General features: G+C 34.8%; 1 protein-coding gene across 1 annotated transcript in view; it reads right to left on the bottom strand.

The window, feature by feature from the left end:
- Window positions 1-2879: 2879 nt before the first annotated feature.
- The window catches only part of LOC139693691 (PHAF1 protein CG7083), a 28962-nt gene continuing 13130 nt past the window's right edge, over window positions 2880-18711 (bottom strand). Inside the window, exons 10-11 of the mRNA XM_071591934.1 lie at window positions 8098-8244; window positions 2880-6842 (exon numbers count right to left, since the gene is read on the bottom strand). Of these exons, the coding sequence (XP_071448035.1) occupies window positions 6771-6842; window positions 8098-8244 (219 nt within the window). The 3' untranslated portion in view covers window positions 2880-6770. The remainder of the gene's footprint in view (window positions 6843-8097; window positions 8245-18711) is intronic.

Here is an 18711-nt window from a genome sequence, read left to right as displayed (position 1 = left end):
TTGCTTTCTTTGGATTTATCTGGACACCTCTCTCTTCTCCCCGAGGTACTATTCCTAGTACTTCTTCATTTTTTCACTCATCTTGCAGGAAGTCATAAAGAAGTTTTGCTTTTACAGCAAATTATGCTTCCTCAGCTTTAAAAGTTTTTTTCAAGGGGTTCCAAGCAGTTAATGAATTTTTCACAAATTGTGACAGTTGTCACTCTTTCTATCCCATATTTAAGAACCACCTACCTTTCTCAAGCCATTTTCATTCCCCTATTGTCATTCAGGTATTTATTAAGTATTCATTGTATTTATTAAGTATTGTAACTCTTTACATATTACTTCTATTTATACTTCAACATTCCACTTTGACACTCTCATACTGATTCTTTTTAATTACAGTTCATTGCAAAAAAATAGTATCTGAATCAAGAAAAATCCTTAGGAATGTGTGTGAGTTGATTATACAGTTCCTAAAGTTCAGAAATATCCAACTGGTACTTACCCATCAGAGGTCATAACTTGAAACCTGATCTTATTCAGGTATTTGAGAAGTTGGCTAAAACCAGTGGCTTCACGTAGTCATAATTCATTGATCATGTTCAGGTTGACCCATATTATTTCAAACTCCAAATACGTGATGTCCCTGTTTATTAGTACTGTCAGTCCCTGGATACTGTAGGTAAATGTGAAGGACACCACGTATATTAAAGGGGCTATACAGACTCAGATTTTAAAGTGGGAAATAGGGAAGTGTCCTTCATTGGGTGACTGGAAGGTAAAGCTAAATCTATTGCTAATTTGAAAGCGGCACAGATTAGACTTACTTCGATTTATGTTTTAATATCAGTAAAAATTCTGATTTTTATTTAATATTTGTTTCATTCTTTTGGGCCTATTTTACAAGCTAAAAGTTAAAATATGGCCAATATAATTTACATGATCATATTATATTATAAATATAAAACAGTTTCGGGTGTCACTTGGTGGAAAATCTTCATATTGAAATTGAATATGAACAATTTGGCTTTTCCACTCAGAAAGTTTTTTATTTACTATTATCTTATTGTTAGCAGTTGTAATAAGCCAGTTATATTTTTTCACCATGTGCCTGGTTACAATTAAGAATATCATTTTCAAGGTGTTTTCTGGTTTGAGCAGAAGAAATTAAATAACATTCAAAACAATTTTTACAAAGAATTGTAGAAAAATCCTACACTCAAGTTTGATACAAGATAATTTCCTAAATTTGAGCTTTTGAAGCTTGCCAAAGACTGATACTCTTCATAAACTCAATCAATGAAATATTAGATTTGATTTTCAAGATTAACAATAGTAATACAAGATCAGAAGTAAGCAGATCTACCCCATTTCATGCAGGAACGAAGTATCCAATTCCACATGCACCAAAAGGTGAAAACCCCTTGCTTCTTCCTTGTCTTTGATTAGCATTTGGAAATGCACTATATAATCATCAAGGAAGGTTACAAAGTAAAAAAGTAGATAACTTGAAAATATGAGGAGGAAGTAATGCGAAGGGACAGTAAAATGATTTCCTTTTTCTGAGAAGTTTTCTTCCATTTATAGAAACATTCCTTGCCATATAGATCCTCACGGTCAGGTGTCATTCAAAACCATTAGTTATCCAGTGTATAATAACACAAATACCCCAAATGAAATTCTAATCCACTCAAAGAATTTATCCAGGTAATTCCACAGTTGCATATAGAGGTGGTAAAACTACCCACGACTCAGAAATATTTGATTACTGGCATGTACTCCAAACATTCTCTGCTTTATCCTCGATGTTGTCATGAGCTAACAGCAGATGGCAACATCTTCTGAATTCCATGATACATACAGAATTCTCTTTCACACCTCCACACTCATTATGGTCATAAGTTTGTTGCAAGCAGCACTTAAGCAGTAAACATGCATGATGACTAACTAATCTGACTGAACTCAATTACAGTATATTGAAAGAAAATAGGATTCTGATAGTTAAAAATATGAAAACTTTTAAGTGAAAAATATTTTATTTTTTTCACTAAATTACCTATTATCTATAAATATTCCTCAATGTAAAACTGATATATGAGAAAAAATTCAAATCATCCTAAATATTTTCTTCTGATAAGAGAAAACAATCAATATTCTTATTATTCTAAATATCATTACATTCATAAAATATATATTATAATTTTTAGAATTATATTATGTAATATAATTCTAAAGGTATTTAAATTTAAGGAAAACCATGTTGAAAACTATAGAGGAATTCGGTACCAGCATCTGATAAATTTGCTTTTATAAAAATAAAATCAATGGAGCAATTAAAACTATCCTCAGTAAAATTGCACTGCTCAAAGATTTTGGCTATAATTAAATCAGTTTTCCACTACTTAAGTCAAATTTTCAAATCCAGAATTTTATCTCTCATTGATAGGTTCATAGTTTTTGAGCGATCACACTCAAAAAACCAAAACACACATAGGAAAAAGAGCACATTTCCCTACACTACAAGAATGAAGAAGAAATATTCAATAATCGTAAATTCTAATAAATTGCCGACTATGTATTCCCAGTTGCCCACCTTTATTTCTCTGGCTTTAACATGGTTTGGCTTTATAACCTACAATTTATAAACAATCTATCAGTGTTTATATGCATCTGATAAGCTAAGCAATGACCACAAGATATCATCCTTAATTTTCTTAAGTGTCCACAAAACCATGGTAATATTTATCCTAAAGATCGACATTCCACCATATTTTGGCTATTGATGGTCACCTCATTAGGAAGCTCATTTCGTCCATATTAAGCCATTAAACTACTGATTCACAGGTTGGAATATTTTAAAATATTCAAATGAAACAATCAAATAGGAATATAATTTTAAAAATTCACCTTTATTTTCTTTCTGAGGTTATTCTGAGTAACAATAACTATGACAATTTCAAAATTTTGAGCATTGACAAATAAGAATTGCTGGAAAATTATATCCCATGCCAGGTTTCTTGTTCCTATGATTCCAAACTTATAGGCTTTACTTCATCGTTGGCACTTCATTTTTCACACTTTTGATTTAAATAAATGACTGATAAGAACTACCTTATCTCACACTTCAATTACACTCAATAGGAAGATACACAATTTGGGGCAGCATGTACATTGATGTCTGTGCCAGACAGTGTAATGGTAAGGGAAGTTTTGAATTTACACCTCATAAAATTTTATTTATAAAAGTTTGGAAGTCACTGCTACTCACCAGAGCACTGACAGACAATTATTATTGCAAAAATACCAAATAAATGGATCACTCTCACGATTCTGAGATACTCTGTTATGCTTACACATAGCATAAAGATAGTACAAAGATAGTCACTATAAAAAATGTTTAACTCAATTGCTTCCAAAAAATGGAACAAATAATTCAATAAAATGGCTTCCATTTTTGGAGTGCGAACAATGGTAAAATTATAATATATTATAGCATATTACAAAATAAAATATTAAAAAAATAAATACATAGAAGTTAAGCAGGGATGCTCACAGTTTGGTAAATGGTATAACTCCACCTTATAATGTCAAAGAACACTACAGTACACATTCACTTCCAGAAGAATTGCTGATTGACATTAAACAACAACCACAGATATGGTTACCTCAATGTTCACTTGAGCATTTAATAAAACCTGGAGAGCAGATAGGTAAAAACTTGAAACAAACGAGAAGCAATTTTTTAGGGCTTGTCTAATCTTACATCACAGCATTCGGGATTTCATAACTTTGAACTGCAAAGTTGTAGTAAAAAACACTATGTTGAATTGTCCTAACATCATATACAGAGGGCTGCAGTTAAAAATGGATACCAAACACACAGCACTTAGGATTAAATTAGAACCAAGGAATCTTTTGGTTGAGAAGGATGCTTAGATAGATGAGTGCAACACATCAGCAATATGAGTGAGCCATAAAAAAGCTTCCCATATGTCCATGTCGATACCAATAAACATGGAACACATGCTTGAAAATCACAAGAATACATCGGTTGATTATAAATAAGAAATCAAGATAGACTGATATATATTAATATATGTACACTGAGGAACAAAATTTGAGTTGAAATGAAAATAATAATCATGAGGCAATACATAATTATGAAATATTAGTATGAGTCAATCACAGGCAATGAATCACATTTTTTTTTCTATTTGCAAATCAACTTGAAGAAACAAAACAAGTTTAGAATGTAGTAGAAGTAAAAAACAACCCAATGATCCACCACCAACAATAGTTTTTTTGTTTAGTTTGCTTAAAGGAATGCTACCCTATACAATTTGTTTTGTTTCAGAGTCACATGCAGGAAAATATCACAAGTTATCTAAGTTAGGTAATTATAGAGCAACTAATTACATACTAATAGGCATTAAAATTGTAAAGGATAATTAGTGGCTTTCATTTTGGGTGATTTTTTACATTGTGCACATTATTTAAAGTCAATGGCATAAGTGAAAATGTCACAAATATTTCCTTGATCACCAAAGTACTTCTCTGTTATCATTTGAGAAGGGAAAACATTATGGAAATACTCCTTATTGTGCTACAATTATAATAAATTTTGAAGATAAAATGTTTCTTTGAAATTGTAAGAATTAGATATCCCTTATGACATTAAAATCTATGACATACTGGCACTAAGAACAGAATAATATAAAACACAATGTAACACACAGCACTTGGGCATTTTTTTCTTCATTTCTATTTTGTGGACCTAAATGCCTCAGAGTCTTGCCTCACTCGGCCTCTCAATGATATGCACACACATGGGGTGCAGAACATCACACAAAACAGCATAAGATTCTGGCATACAATGCCACATGCAGCATACCTGACTGGGCCATTTTACAGCCTAGCATAACTATCAAAAAAGTAGATAATACAAAATGCCTTACAATGCATTGCACAAAGAAATTTACAATTTCCTACACAATTTGTTTGACATGCAATGCTTCTGTGAGGGAGGCAAACCTCCCACTGATTGCAGACTGGATGAGCCAATATAATGGCTAACTTGGCCAACATCAATGCATAATAAGACATCACAGTTCAAGACTATTGACTAGCTCTCATCTTATACATCTACTCATGGCTAGTGATAACTTACAATGGAAATGGCATATGCCTACAAAAATGTATATCACACAAAACAATACTCATGCAACTGGATATCATAACATTTCCATTCAATTACTTAACAGGATGCCACTTGAAGGCAAACAATATTGGATCGAGAGTAGTGAATACCTAACCAATTTCCAAAAGGCAAATTAAACAATTTCCATGTATACCTCAGATTTGATTATGGTCCCTTAGTATGCAAACAGTAACAAAAAATATATGTACACTCTGACAATGTTTCAGATATGAGAAAAAATGAATAGTCACATCCACTAATAAATCACAATCTATAAGCTTAATATTTTTTCCTTTATTTTTCTGGGTATCTTATGTACCAAACACACTATGCAGATCTTCAAGGTGTGGTACTATATGCCTACAAAGGCATTATGAAAAACTCTTTTATAAAACTACAGACAGACACCCATGAGATAGATTAATGAAATTTTTTATAACAGGACTTGAACCATGGCTTCTCTAAGATGCCACAAAGAGAAGAACCATGAAAAACATAAGGCACAGTCCAGGACATAAAAAATGTTCAGTAATGCCAGCAGCACCATCAATTTTTTCCAGCGAGATTTCATAGAACAATCAGAATGTGGCAACCCTGTTAATTCTTTCGATCAGTATGGTTCGCTTACAAGATTGGTGGGGCAAAAATACAACTTGATGAAATGAGATTCCTATGAAAATTTTTCAGGGGAGGGAACAGACACCATATAATATGGCATATAATTTTCAAGGAGAGAGAACACATATACACAAATTGATGAGAAAAATGCTTAACATATACCAACACTTTTATGATCCTCATATAAAATCCAACAAAGAGATTCTTTAACACAATGGGGATTAAATCATTCATGTTTCACCATTTCCTTTAACCATTGAATCCTTTCTCAAAAACCATAACATTTCTAACTTCTCTCTCCCACAAGGCAGTGTGTTCTGTGACTTTTATTAATTGCTCTTAATTGTCCCTTTGGCAATTGTGAATTGCCTTGGGGAAGTTGAACACTTTGTGTGTCCAGGACTGTACCCATAAATAACCTATAGATAAGCAGAAAGGTTTCTTTGGAGTAATGGAAATATTTTTGTTTCTTAGAGATCATTGCATTTCACCCTACCTGATTTGAAAACTTGGTAGATAAATCCTTCCACACTTTTTCATCACACTAAATCTAAATTTCATTCCTTAAATGGAGTTAATTACACTCAAGGCTAACTGGTTCACCATAAAACCTCCTATTAGAAATCATATTTTATCGAAAACTGATAAAGACTTCTTGCTTCCTGAGTTTTGACTGACACACACACTTAACAAATTTGTACAACTCACTGCTAGAGGGTGCCACTGCAAAAGCATCCAACTTAGCACATGCTTCTTAGCAAAAAAGCTCTAAGAATATTTTTTTACTGGGCAAGAAGAGGTTAGCAAAAAAAAAGAACCCAATCATCAAGCCCTCTACGATATGGTAAAACTTGGGCTTTGTTAGACAGAACAATGAGAGAACTGGTGAAAAAAGCGATATTGCAACTGTCATGTTTTAAAATTGCCAATACCTCCCTGACAATACGAGGCAGGTGGCAGAAAGCCACTGTCATACCCCAGGGTGCTGAGGGCTCTCACTTGCATAAAGCGTCACTGACGCAATGTAGTTGTTAGGCATAACCTGAAATGAAAAAAATGAGGTTGTATTAATAGTAGTTATTAACCTTAAATAAAGCATGATGAAATGATACCTCGAAAGAACTCAATTATAAGGTAACGTAACTCCATAAGTAAATCATTTTACATAAGCAAAAGTAGGGCTTTGTAAACTATTACTGGCAATATAAGATGCAATGAGGAATACATGTATATAATAGTTCACATAAGCATAAAATAAACTGGTTTGAACAATAATATCCAGGTAGGCCTTGTCTTTTATAGTCTTCCCTAGCCAATTGCTTCACAATTTTGCAATGCATCCTTTGACTAGATCTATTTTGCAATTCCATTTTTCACTTCTGCAATTTAAAAGATCTTACACTATGTGAATTTTCACTTCTGCCCTGCGATTTTAAACTCTAAATCCATGAATGCTGGGGAAATAAAACATTAACATTTCCTCTCTAAAAGACAAGATAACATGCCAAACCATGGGCCTTTACCAGTATTCTTTAAACTTTCTCAAGACTATCATGAAAATCTCTCACATTTATTCGCCAGATTCCTTCCTCATAGATCCTACGAATCAGCCCATATGGCCTATTCCTCCCACATTTTCCTAAACCTTTTAGTAGTTCCGGAGGAATGCTATCCACCCCCACAGCCTTATTTAGTTTCATCTTTATCACTATATACTATTAGAAAGAGGTGCCAAAACAGCATCTAATTGAACCTCTTTTCCATCTCTGCTAAATTTTAGGGGTGCAAGTACTATTTCATAGAACAGTTTTAGTCCAAATATAAGTAACCTTAAGGAGTGGTAATTTAATTCAGCATTCAAAAAATAAGTACACACCCTATAGCACCCATAATACTTATTTCTAGATCGTCTCGTAGTAATATATTCTTGCCATATTTTATCTAAGATATTCTCATAATTGATTGCATTTACAAAATCTTGTCCTATTAAAGAATAATTTCACTAAATAGAATTTTCCCGAGTGAAATCCTTGAAATTGAATCTATCAGAGAAAAATTAGAAGAAGAAATGAATAATTTAATTTTACATTTTATCAAAATCATGATGCTGCATTCTCTTTTTACACTGTTGCAATGGAAATATAACTGTGAAATTCCTAGTGGAAATCTATATTTTATTATTATAAAAGTAAAATTTCTGTAAAGAGGGTTAAAAAGTGTTCCAAATAAAATTATGTAACTGAATTACTGAAATTCGTTTGGGTGCTCATCATTATTAACAATTATGAATTACTCACTTCAAAAATGATATCTTGATAGCCATAACAGAAAGTTGAACCAAATGGATTGGTAGTATTTGTGGATGAAGCCCTGTTCAACACAACTGGTCTTTCACTTGGTTTCAGCTGCTCCGAAATAGTATCCCACTTTGTATAAGCTGTTATCTGTCAAAGGAAATGAGAAATCATGAAATTAAAAAAGTGTAAGCCATTATAAACAATGGAACCCATGTTATGATATTAATCAATTCCAAAGTTATGATTATGCATTTAAATTATCATAAAGTAGACTAAACAAATAATTATTGCTCTCCAATATATAGTACTCTCCAATTATCCCTTGAAACCACTAATCTGGCTCCAATTCAATGATGGCATTTTTCCTTCTCTGGTCACATAGTACATTACCCCCTAAACTCCATCTCCACCCTCAATGACCCTCCACCCTGCTCTCTTAGTAGTAGTAGTATTTAGGGGAGGCGACTGACTGCTGAGGTCATTTGCACCATAGGGGATGGACAGGAAAGGATGAAGGGTGGAGAGAAACCCGGCATCGGCATTAGCCTACTCTTTACGAAAGGCACCAAGGAGTCCGCGGCTTAACGCCCCATCTGACGGATGGCATACTCACTCAAAGTGCCCTCCACAAAGCCCCACAAGTAGGGATCAAGATACCTCTGAAAAATATTCAACACCGCCATGATTTGAACCTGAGCCATCTGGGTGGGAAGCCAGTACGATAGCCACCTCACCAATCCTGATCCCCCCTACTCTCTTTCCTTCACCTCCACCATTTCCTTTTCTAAAATAATTTTTCTTGATGAGGACATTTTCTTCAAAAGCAATAAATTTTACAATTCCGTCCAGATCAAACCTACAAAAACCAACAACAGTACTTTCTTTCATCACCACAACTGCCATCCCTCCTAAAACCAAATGTTTACTTCCCAACTCACTTTCTAATAGTGGCCATCGAATCTGCAATAATCCTTAGTCCCTAAATCAGTTTCTCAATAACCACCAACACTTCCTCCACTGCAGCTGCCTGGAATTCTTCCTCTATAAAAAAAATCTGCAAACACTCCAACACACTCAACCCTCTTCCACCAAAGATCATCATCAAGTTGGGATATATTTTCTTAAATCCATTCCATTTTTCCATTTATTCTTTTTCCCATTTAAAAAAATCATAAGACCAGAGCCAATCAACATTCTCCCTAGATGCTCAAATCCATCACAACTATCTCTACAAGTACATCCCCTAGTACCACAATCCACATTTTGGTACAATCAGACTTGTACCAGTCCAATTCTCAACACTCCTATCTCCTCCATCTGCTTATTAATCCTTTACCATACCTCCCCTCCTCCTGTTGCACTTCTAACAACATAGCCTATTTGTGACAATGTAACATCTGTTCCTCTTTCTAAACAGGACAAGGTAACTCACAACTTAACACCCACATTAATAACCAACGACATCCTTCTCATCTTCTTCCCACTCAACCAGTATCCCAGTGTCAAGAGACACCTGCCTCCATATTGCTTCATTTGAAAAGTGTAGCTAAATTTCTACAATTGCCTCACTCTCACCCAGCAACTCACCAATCAATTTTAACACCCTCCAGCTTTTTGCTTTTTGAAGCATGCTGGCATTAATCACTTAACTGTTCCTGTTACTGTTCAATAGGTTTTTTTTCTTCTCCCCCTCATTCAGCTGCCCACTGAAATCCTTCCCTTTCCCACCCTTCCTTCCTTCACCTCTTCCACCCACATCAGTCTTCTGCTTCACTCCACTGATAAAGTGGTTCAACCACCAAAAATTTTAAACCAACCTTCGAGTGACTTTCCTTTTATCACTTGTCCTGTATTTATTTTCCAGTGTCTTTAACATGTTATTTATCACTTCATGAGCATTTCCATTATTATTAATGGAAACATTATTATTACACATTATTAATGGTATACTTACATGGTATAACATTAATGGTGTACTGGAATACCATTAATGGTTTACCAGTCAAGGTGGGCTTTGGATGGAAAAAGCTTTTACAACAGCACTACAATACACTTACTTGCCTCTTCTAACAAAAACACAACCTGACATTAGACTCTAGAGTAAGTCCCTCTTCAACTCCACATTTTTCTTTACTCCTTTCATTCCATCCAGCATGCATATCCTATTTCTTCCCATTCTTCATTTCCCTTAAGTTCTACCATCTATCACAGTCTTCAAAAACCCATTGCCAATCAAAACACACTGAATCCTTCTTTCCTGCTTATTTTTGATTTCATGCAAAAACCTTCTCTCAATCTCTCTTCTCAATCTTCTCTTCTCAATCTTCCCTCAAAGCTCAATCATCAGCAAACTTAACTGATTACATGCATTCCCCACAGTTTCATTCCTACCTTCAGTTCCTCCCATATTACTTCTACCATTTCCTCCTCATGTATATTGAAAAGCGTGGACCATGATGGATGCCCCTGCTTCACCTCTTCCTAACACTATCCAGCTCAAGTCTCAATCTATTACTCACACTTGAGCAATCTATGGCATGTACATTTAGTAGACAAGTCTCCTATGAGTAGTTATGTTATAACTAATCTACTCCTATTTTTTGCATTAAATTCATTAGTTTAAGTCAATTCACTCTAGTAAATGCTTCCTTGAAATCTATGAAAGACAAATATTTTCTGATTGTATTCTATGTTAATCTCTATTAATGATCTGCCAGGTGACCCTGCTCAGAGCAAACACCACTGCTCCTGCCAACATAGCTCTAGGGGTAATCAGAATGCCCACGCCCTTCCATACATGCAATACAAATTTTATTACAAATAGCATGGAAAATAACTCCAGTGGTAAATGAAACTTATTACTGCATAGCTGATAACTAATAATGACATGAAATGATTATGGATGATCTCTCATCATCCAGCCCCTACTTTTGCCAGCAAATGGCATTTTAATAACTGGTTTATATGATCTCCCTATTCAGGGTTAGGAGTGTATTTGCTCTGAAAAAACTGGCATTTGTAAAATAAGAACTGTGAAGTGTCAACATGGAGACATTCAACATAAAAAAAGGTCAGATCAAACCAGTGCAGATCAAAAGTGAGAGAGAGAGATACAGGGATATAGTAGAAAAGCAGAGTAATAAGGACAAGAATGTAACTGATAAAGGGAAAAATTTGCCATTTTTGCAAATGAATTATCCATCAAATGCAATAGCCATTCCACCAAGGTCACCCACCTCCCATTTTCTAATATCTTTTCCTTCCCTCAGCTACCTAAGAAATTTTCTTGAGCATAGCCATCAGAGAGCCAGCTGTGTCACCTTGTGTCATTTCATTAAAGGTTATCACAATGCACCAAGACCAAATTCACGACATGCAATGATGAAAATATGAGAATGAATACAATGCCTACTTATTCTTTCAGGCATACAGTGCAGGAGAAATGGTAATTCCAGCACTCATCTCCTGAAACATGTGAAATTTTGAAATGTGCATACATTTATAATGTGAGTTCTCAATCAAAAAATAAACCATGTTTCATCAGAGTACTTAGTAAAGCATCTACAGGTATATCCTGTATATCACTATAGGAACACATTTCTATTTGATGAATTTCAGAAAATAAATACTTGGTTATTACACATATATTTTTTATTATTAAACACAACCCGGGTTTCGATTTACAAAGTCATCATAAGTAATCAACTCATCGACTTTGTAAGTTGAAACCCAGGTCTTGTTTAATAACAAAAAAATGTGGAGTAACCAAGTATTTATTTCCTGAAATGAATCGCTTCCACAAAGTGATGCCTGAAACCATTCTATCTATTCAATGAAAACTATTTGTATCCCATTCCACTCCGTGCTTATTCATGTTGTTTGATGTATTGAAAAATGATAACAACTGGATATGAATTGGCATCTATAGAGTAACAATATTCCATGTTTCAGAGTTTATTTGACACAAACAAGTATTAATTATTTTCTCTAGCAAATACTGTATTTCACAGCCCATAAGACCAGCTGAGATATTTCAGGTTAGCATTTACGTAAAATATATGGGTCAAGCAGAAAAGATCAAAATATTTTAATGTTAATAAATAATATGAAGACAATTACATCACAAATTACATCAAAAATTAGCTGCTATATCAATGTTTGTTCAAAGTACAATCTCAAAAAGTCATCATCATTGCTGCTAAATCATTTCCTTGATTTTTTTACCTCCTCACACACAATGTCATCTTCACTTTCATCTATTGCATTGCTAATTCCACAGTTTTAAAAAGACATTATGATAGTCTCACTTTTAACTTTCTGCCAGGACTTTTTCAACCAATCACAGGCACTAGAAATTGATGGCCAATTCATTCTTACCATCAAAGTGACATCATGAATTGGTTCTATAGAATCTTTATTTCATATGCAAGTAAAAGTTTTTGTATCATTTTAGCTCTGGTATGTATGCACAGACAATATCTCTCAATGAATACCTCGCACAACAATGTCCCAGAAAAATTGGAATGGAAATATCTAGCACTAATTTTCTCACTCCAATTAAAATCATCTACTTAGTTGAAATAACAACCCCATTCTTTCTGTGATTTATAATCCAGTTCTTAACATGTGTCTCGAGCTTTGGAAATTTAGGTAGACATGAATATAAATTTTATTACTAATGAGTTTACCAGGTAATATGCAATGTATTAGTGGAAGGGCGACATCCCTGAGGATTTATTTGAGGAATATTTTAAAAGAAGTACCTATAAGGAAATATAAAAACTATATTGCTTACTAACAGCTCAAAACAGTGACTTTATGGAAGCCCAGCCTCCTCAATAGCCAGTTCATGAGATAAAGGAGAATGCAAAGAGGCAGCTGATGACCATCCCGAAATACTACTTCCCTGATTGTTTTGAAAAGTGGCAGAAATGCTGGGATAAGTGTGTGAAGTCCCAAGGCGATTACTTTGAAAGAGACTAAGGCCTCATTGTTCTATGCAGGCTATTTTTCTCAAAATATTGCAGAACTGGATTCTTTCCAAACAGACCTACAATATTAACTCTACAAATATTGCTAATATATACAACAAGATCTTTTGGACAAATGGTTCCACAAGGCACTAAAGAATTTTCAATGCTGATAAACAATAATACATGTATGATCAACACTGGCAAAGATATATTGAACCTAATAAATAAAAGCTCAAAAAATTAAGTTAAGAATGTGAATAATTAAGATATATTAATAAAGATAAGAAATATGAATAATTCTTTCTCTTGACTCAAATTATAGTTGTAATTATATTTATTTAATTGAAAATCAGGGGCATTACTTACTATCAACTTTTTTATATTTGATTCCCTTTCAGCATTGATAAATAAACCCATTATGTATGCCATTCCAATTTAATTTTCCCAACATTTCTTGAATTAGGTTTCAATTTGAATGCATTAATGTTAATAATATGCCTTGTCACTAGGTCCTGTAAATCAATACCACTAGATTACTGAGCCAAGAATGAAATTCAAAGTAGTAGCACTGATTTGGAAAGTGGCAGTCAAAAATCAGGAACCTGCAGATGAAGGATGGAATAAGAAAGAGAAACTCTAACACATATATCATCAGTGGAGATGTTCAGGTAAATTACTTATCTTTTACTTGGCCCAAAAATATAATTTTGTTGATTCCTCTTGCAAGAGTGGAAATGAGAAAATACTATTTTTAATTTAAAAAAATCATTCACAATTTCGACAAAAATTCTGAGATCACATTGCCTTCTAGTTACATTTAATACACCCATGTTAATTTGCCAAATGCTTCTCTGTTAATAATTTCAAAACAATGCACTTCCTGTTGAGTGAGTTCAAAGGCCTACTTTCTTGTAGACAAAACCAACATTGGCTTTTCTCCAAATTTTTCTCTTTTCCATCTTTTGTCTTTCTCATTAACAAGATTTTAGCCAGGTTTAGCTTTCATAGACATTCAATGATTCCTAATAACCAATAAAATACAATGATACTAAAGAAGAGAATTGAATTAGTTTAAAAATGGCAAAAGAAACCATTTTAAAATTTATTATCACCATCAACCGAACTACTTCTGTAAAAATTACAAGGTGGCCTTTAAGAGGTGGTATCATTCTAAAAACATTATTGAGCAAGGTAATGGGAAACTAACTCAATTATTTATCCCAAGAAAATATGATGGACAAAATTATGAGAATGAGTACCGGGAACTATGGGGCTCTACCCTAGGAGCCAAGTGTTGTGCTCAGCAGATAAATGAACTCTTTGATAAATAGGCACATGCTTTATAGATACGTGCATGTCTACTCTACATATATATTTACACAAATCTCATTCACTTACTTCTAATAGTCATGATGGCTATATTGCCAATCATGATTTTACTAAATCAAGGAGTCTACGTAGGTTAATCATATAAAACCAATATAATTTGCTCATAAAGTCACTGATTTTCCAAACTTTGTCCCTCTAATTAATAAATGGAGAAAGCAAAAATATAGGATTTAAATCAAGTCCATATACTAGACAAAGAGTTTTAATTAACAGTGTGGTGAACTAATATAATTGCAAATCTCTGGTACTCATAGAATGTTTTTCCTTGAAGACACTTTTTTAATCCAAGTTGTTAAGGTTTCTGTATCATTAAAATGGAATTCTTTACTGTTCGTTATGGTGGTACCTTGACTAACAAACAAATTTTTCCTGTCATACATTGAAAACCAATTTCTTAATCTTATGGGATATCAATCCATCTCCAGTACTACTACTACTAATATCATACAAACAAAAGTATTAATTGGAGCTAAGTCCACCTATTAGCCTAAAAACTGACTGATCCCACTTCGGCGGAGGCCCACCCTTTTATAATCAAGGCAACGAAGATGGCCAACAAGGTTATAAGAAGAGTACGGCCAGTGAGGGCCAATTGCCTGGGTTAACCTCGGAGGGGACATAGCTCCTAGAGACCTTCAGGCCTCTACTCTTTATTAATTGTAGACTTATGGCTTACTAACAATAGGATATTGGCATAACTTGCCTTTACCCTTTCTCAGGGAATGCATGACAATGAAATTATCAGTAAATGAGGATAACTTTAGTACGATTTGATACAGAAACATTTTAAATTACAAAATTCCAAGCTGCTAATGCAGTGATACATTCCATAAGGTTAATTTCATAAACACTGTATTCATAATAGGTTTTAACAATATTTAATGATGATAATATAAAAGCTAATGAGGAATGTGTGGCATCACTGTAAATTAGAAGTACCTTTTCAGTCTCGCCTAAGTAATATTATCCTCTAAGTCGATAAGTAATTTCATATAGGGATAAGATGATTGTCATCCAAGATAAGTACCCCACGCGACCCTCTGCAGATTCTTAAAATGAGCAATTTTTAAAATATACGAAGTTATTCGAAAAGTATCACAACGTGTTTTTTCAAAAATTATTTATTTATTCATGAATATCTATTTTGTCCCCTTCAAAGCAATCCCCATTTGATATTATACACTTGTGCCAACGTTTTTTCCAATCCTCGAAGCACTTCAAAAAATCATTTTTTGTGATCTTGTTCAGCTCCTCCTTCGATGCAGTTTTTATCTCGTCTATCGTAGCGTAGCATCGTCCTTTCATGGGCCTACTCAGTTTCGGGAACAATAATGAGTCAGGTCTGGGGAATATGGCGGCTACGGCATCACTGGTGTGTTGTTTTTGGCCAAAAACTTCCCCTCCAGCAATAATGTGTGAGCAGGGGCATTGTCATGGTGCAAAAGCCAATATTTGTTCTTCCACAAAACTGGCATTTGAGGTGGATTGCTGCACGCATATTGCGCATAACTTGCAGGTAATATTCCTTATTTACTGTTCTACCCTGTGGCAAGAACTCATGATGCACCACGCCCCTGCAATTGAAGAAAACTGTAAGGAAAACTTTAACATTAGACTGCGCTTTTTTTGGTCTTGGCTAGTGCTGCAGCTTCCATTGGGATGATTGAGCTTTAGTTTCCACCTCATAACCATAATTTCATGATTCGTCACCAGTCATGACCCTCTGGGGCAATTTTGGGTCGTCGCGGACAGAGTCACTAGCAATATTGAAGCATTGCTGTTTTTGGTCGAAATTGAGGAATTTTGGTACTGATTTCTGGGCCACCTGTGTCATGCCCAAATCATTGGTAAAAATGAATGGCACGAGCCAATCGAAATGTTTAGATCTTCAGCAACTTCTCTAATGGTGTTTCGACGATTGGCCAATACTATTTTCTTCACTTCATCAATGTTTTCGTCTGTTGTTGACGTGCTCGGGTGTCCGGCACGCTCTTTGTCCTTCAAATCTCCTTGGCCCTCGGAGAGCATTTTGTACCACTGATAAACGTTGCTTCGGCCCAAGGTAGCTCCTTCATATGCCACAGTCAACATTTGGAATGCGTCTGTGCACTTAATTTCGTTTTTCACACAAAATTTGATACAAATTCTTTGATCCATTTTTTGGAAGAGGCAAAAATCGAAGAGGAGCCAAAATACGTCCCAGCAAAACAGTTCTCCAAAATTAACGGAACATTCAAAATGGCCCAACTTTTTGGCATAAGGGAGAAACATAAGTACCATACATAATGCCACAAAAAAAATCAAATTTACATAACCCATGGAAATTCAAAATTCACGACAATTTTTGGACAGAACTCATAAATTTTTGAATTTTCTGGACCATTTTCGGTCACAATGTCATAGTGTTTTCTGCTGTGTTCATGTAGACTCTTAAGTAGGTTGATGCCATGGCTGGCCACAAATTTACGTTATTAAAATTGTTATTCCAAATTCAAATTACAAAAATTCCATTATTAAATACATTAAATCATCGTCTTGTATTGGATAGATGTAACCAATCATCCATGTAAGGCATCATTTGTACATAGAATTGCTGTTGAATTACTTTAGACACCTCTAGAGCCCATTTTTGCATGACATAAGGAGCCATAGTTTAGCATACTGGTAATCACTGAAAGGTATAATAGTAGTTATTATTATTATTATTATTAGATAATCTACCGGTTAAGGTAGGTTTTTGGATGGATGTAATTACTAATTAAATAATTTATGGCCCCTAGCAAATCACAACATCCCACTCTACATCAGGTCCCTCTTCAGCTCTGAGTACCTTCTTCCTCCCTTCATCCCATCCAACATCCCTATCCTGTTCCTTCCCTTTCCTCGTTTGCCAAACATTCTCCCCTCAATTACAGTCTACAACATTGCGCTGCTGGTCAATACCCCCTTCAGCCACTTTTCCTGCCTCCATAGGATTGCTCCCAACAAACCCCTCTCTTCGCCCACCATACCAAGTACTTCTTCGTTTGTTTTCTTCTCTGTCCATTTCACCTTCTCCATTCTTCTCAAAGTTTGTCAAACATTCTCCCCTCAATTACAGTCTTCAACATCCTGCTGCCGGTCAATACCCCCTTCAGCCACTTTTCCTGCCTCCATAGGATTGCTCCCAACAAACCCCTCTCTTCGCCCACCATACCAAGTACTTCCTCGTTTGTTTTCTTCTCTGTCCATTTCACCTTCTCCATTCTTCTCCACACCCACATTTCAAAAGCCTCCAGTCTACATCCATCCTCCTGCTTTAATGACCACGTTTCCGCGCCGTACATAGCTACACTCCAAATGAAAGTTTTTACGAGTCTTTTCTTAACATCCTTACTCAATGTTCCCGTCATTAACTCCTCCTCCTTGTGAAAGCCTCTTTGCCTAGCGCAATTCTTCTCCTTACGCCCTTACTACTTTGACCGTGTTGGTCCAAAACACTACCGAGATACGTAAACTGTTCTACCTGCTCTACTTTTTGCCCTCCTATTTTAATGTTAACCTTAGCCTTTTTCTTTCTAGAAAATCGCATAACCTTTGTTTTATTAATATTGATTCTCATCCCATACCTGTTGCACTGAATTTCCATAATAGAAGTTATTTACATAAATGTCATGGTATTTGATGAGTCTTGTAATTTAAGTTGAAAGAAGCCGGATTTCAAATCTAGCTTAATGATTTTAGAATTACTAGGCATCTCATGAAGGGATTCTGCCACTCTGAAAAGGAAAATTTTGGCTGCAAGTAAAGATGCATCCACGGGAAAATACCACGGATAAAATGAGCTGTTCCATCCTTTTTTGAAATAAAGAAGGCAAAAAAGGCTGTTGTTATTAGCTTTCCTGCTAACATGACCCCCATATCTAAATATCCTCACGTGATATGTTCATTAATGAGGAAGAATTCATCTTCCGACAAACATTAAGAGTATTTTCTGTAAGGTACATAGCATATTTGGGCTTAGAGCAATTTAATTCCCTGATGTGCAACATTCATAGCCCAATCATTGTAAGTAAATGCATGGTAAGACAGGCAACACAGAAATAGAAGAGATTTCAGTTGGCTCAACTGGAGCTACATTTACAACTCTGTTAAGGGGAAAAGAACAATGTAAAATTTCATTGCGGAATTCAACAGACAAATCGGAATTAGCAGAAGTATTAGGACAATCAGAGATACAATCGTCATACTCATTAGAAACACCTTTATGGTT

This window comes from Hetaerina americana, unplaced genomic scaffold, assembly GCF_022747635.1.
Source record: "Hetaerina americana unplaced genomic scaffold, ioHetAmer1.1.p SCAF_5, whole genome shotgun sequence".
Classification (NCBI taxonomy): Eukaryota; Metazoa; Arthropoda; class Insecta; order Odonata; family Calopterygidae; genus Hetaerina; species Hetaerina americana.
Note: the sequence above shows the minus strand (reverse complement) of the source record. Positions and strands in the feature narration are given on the sequence as shown.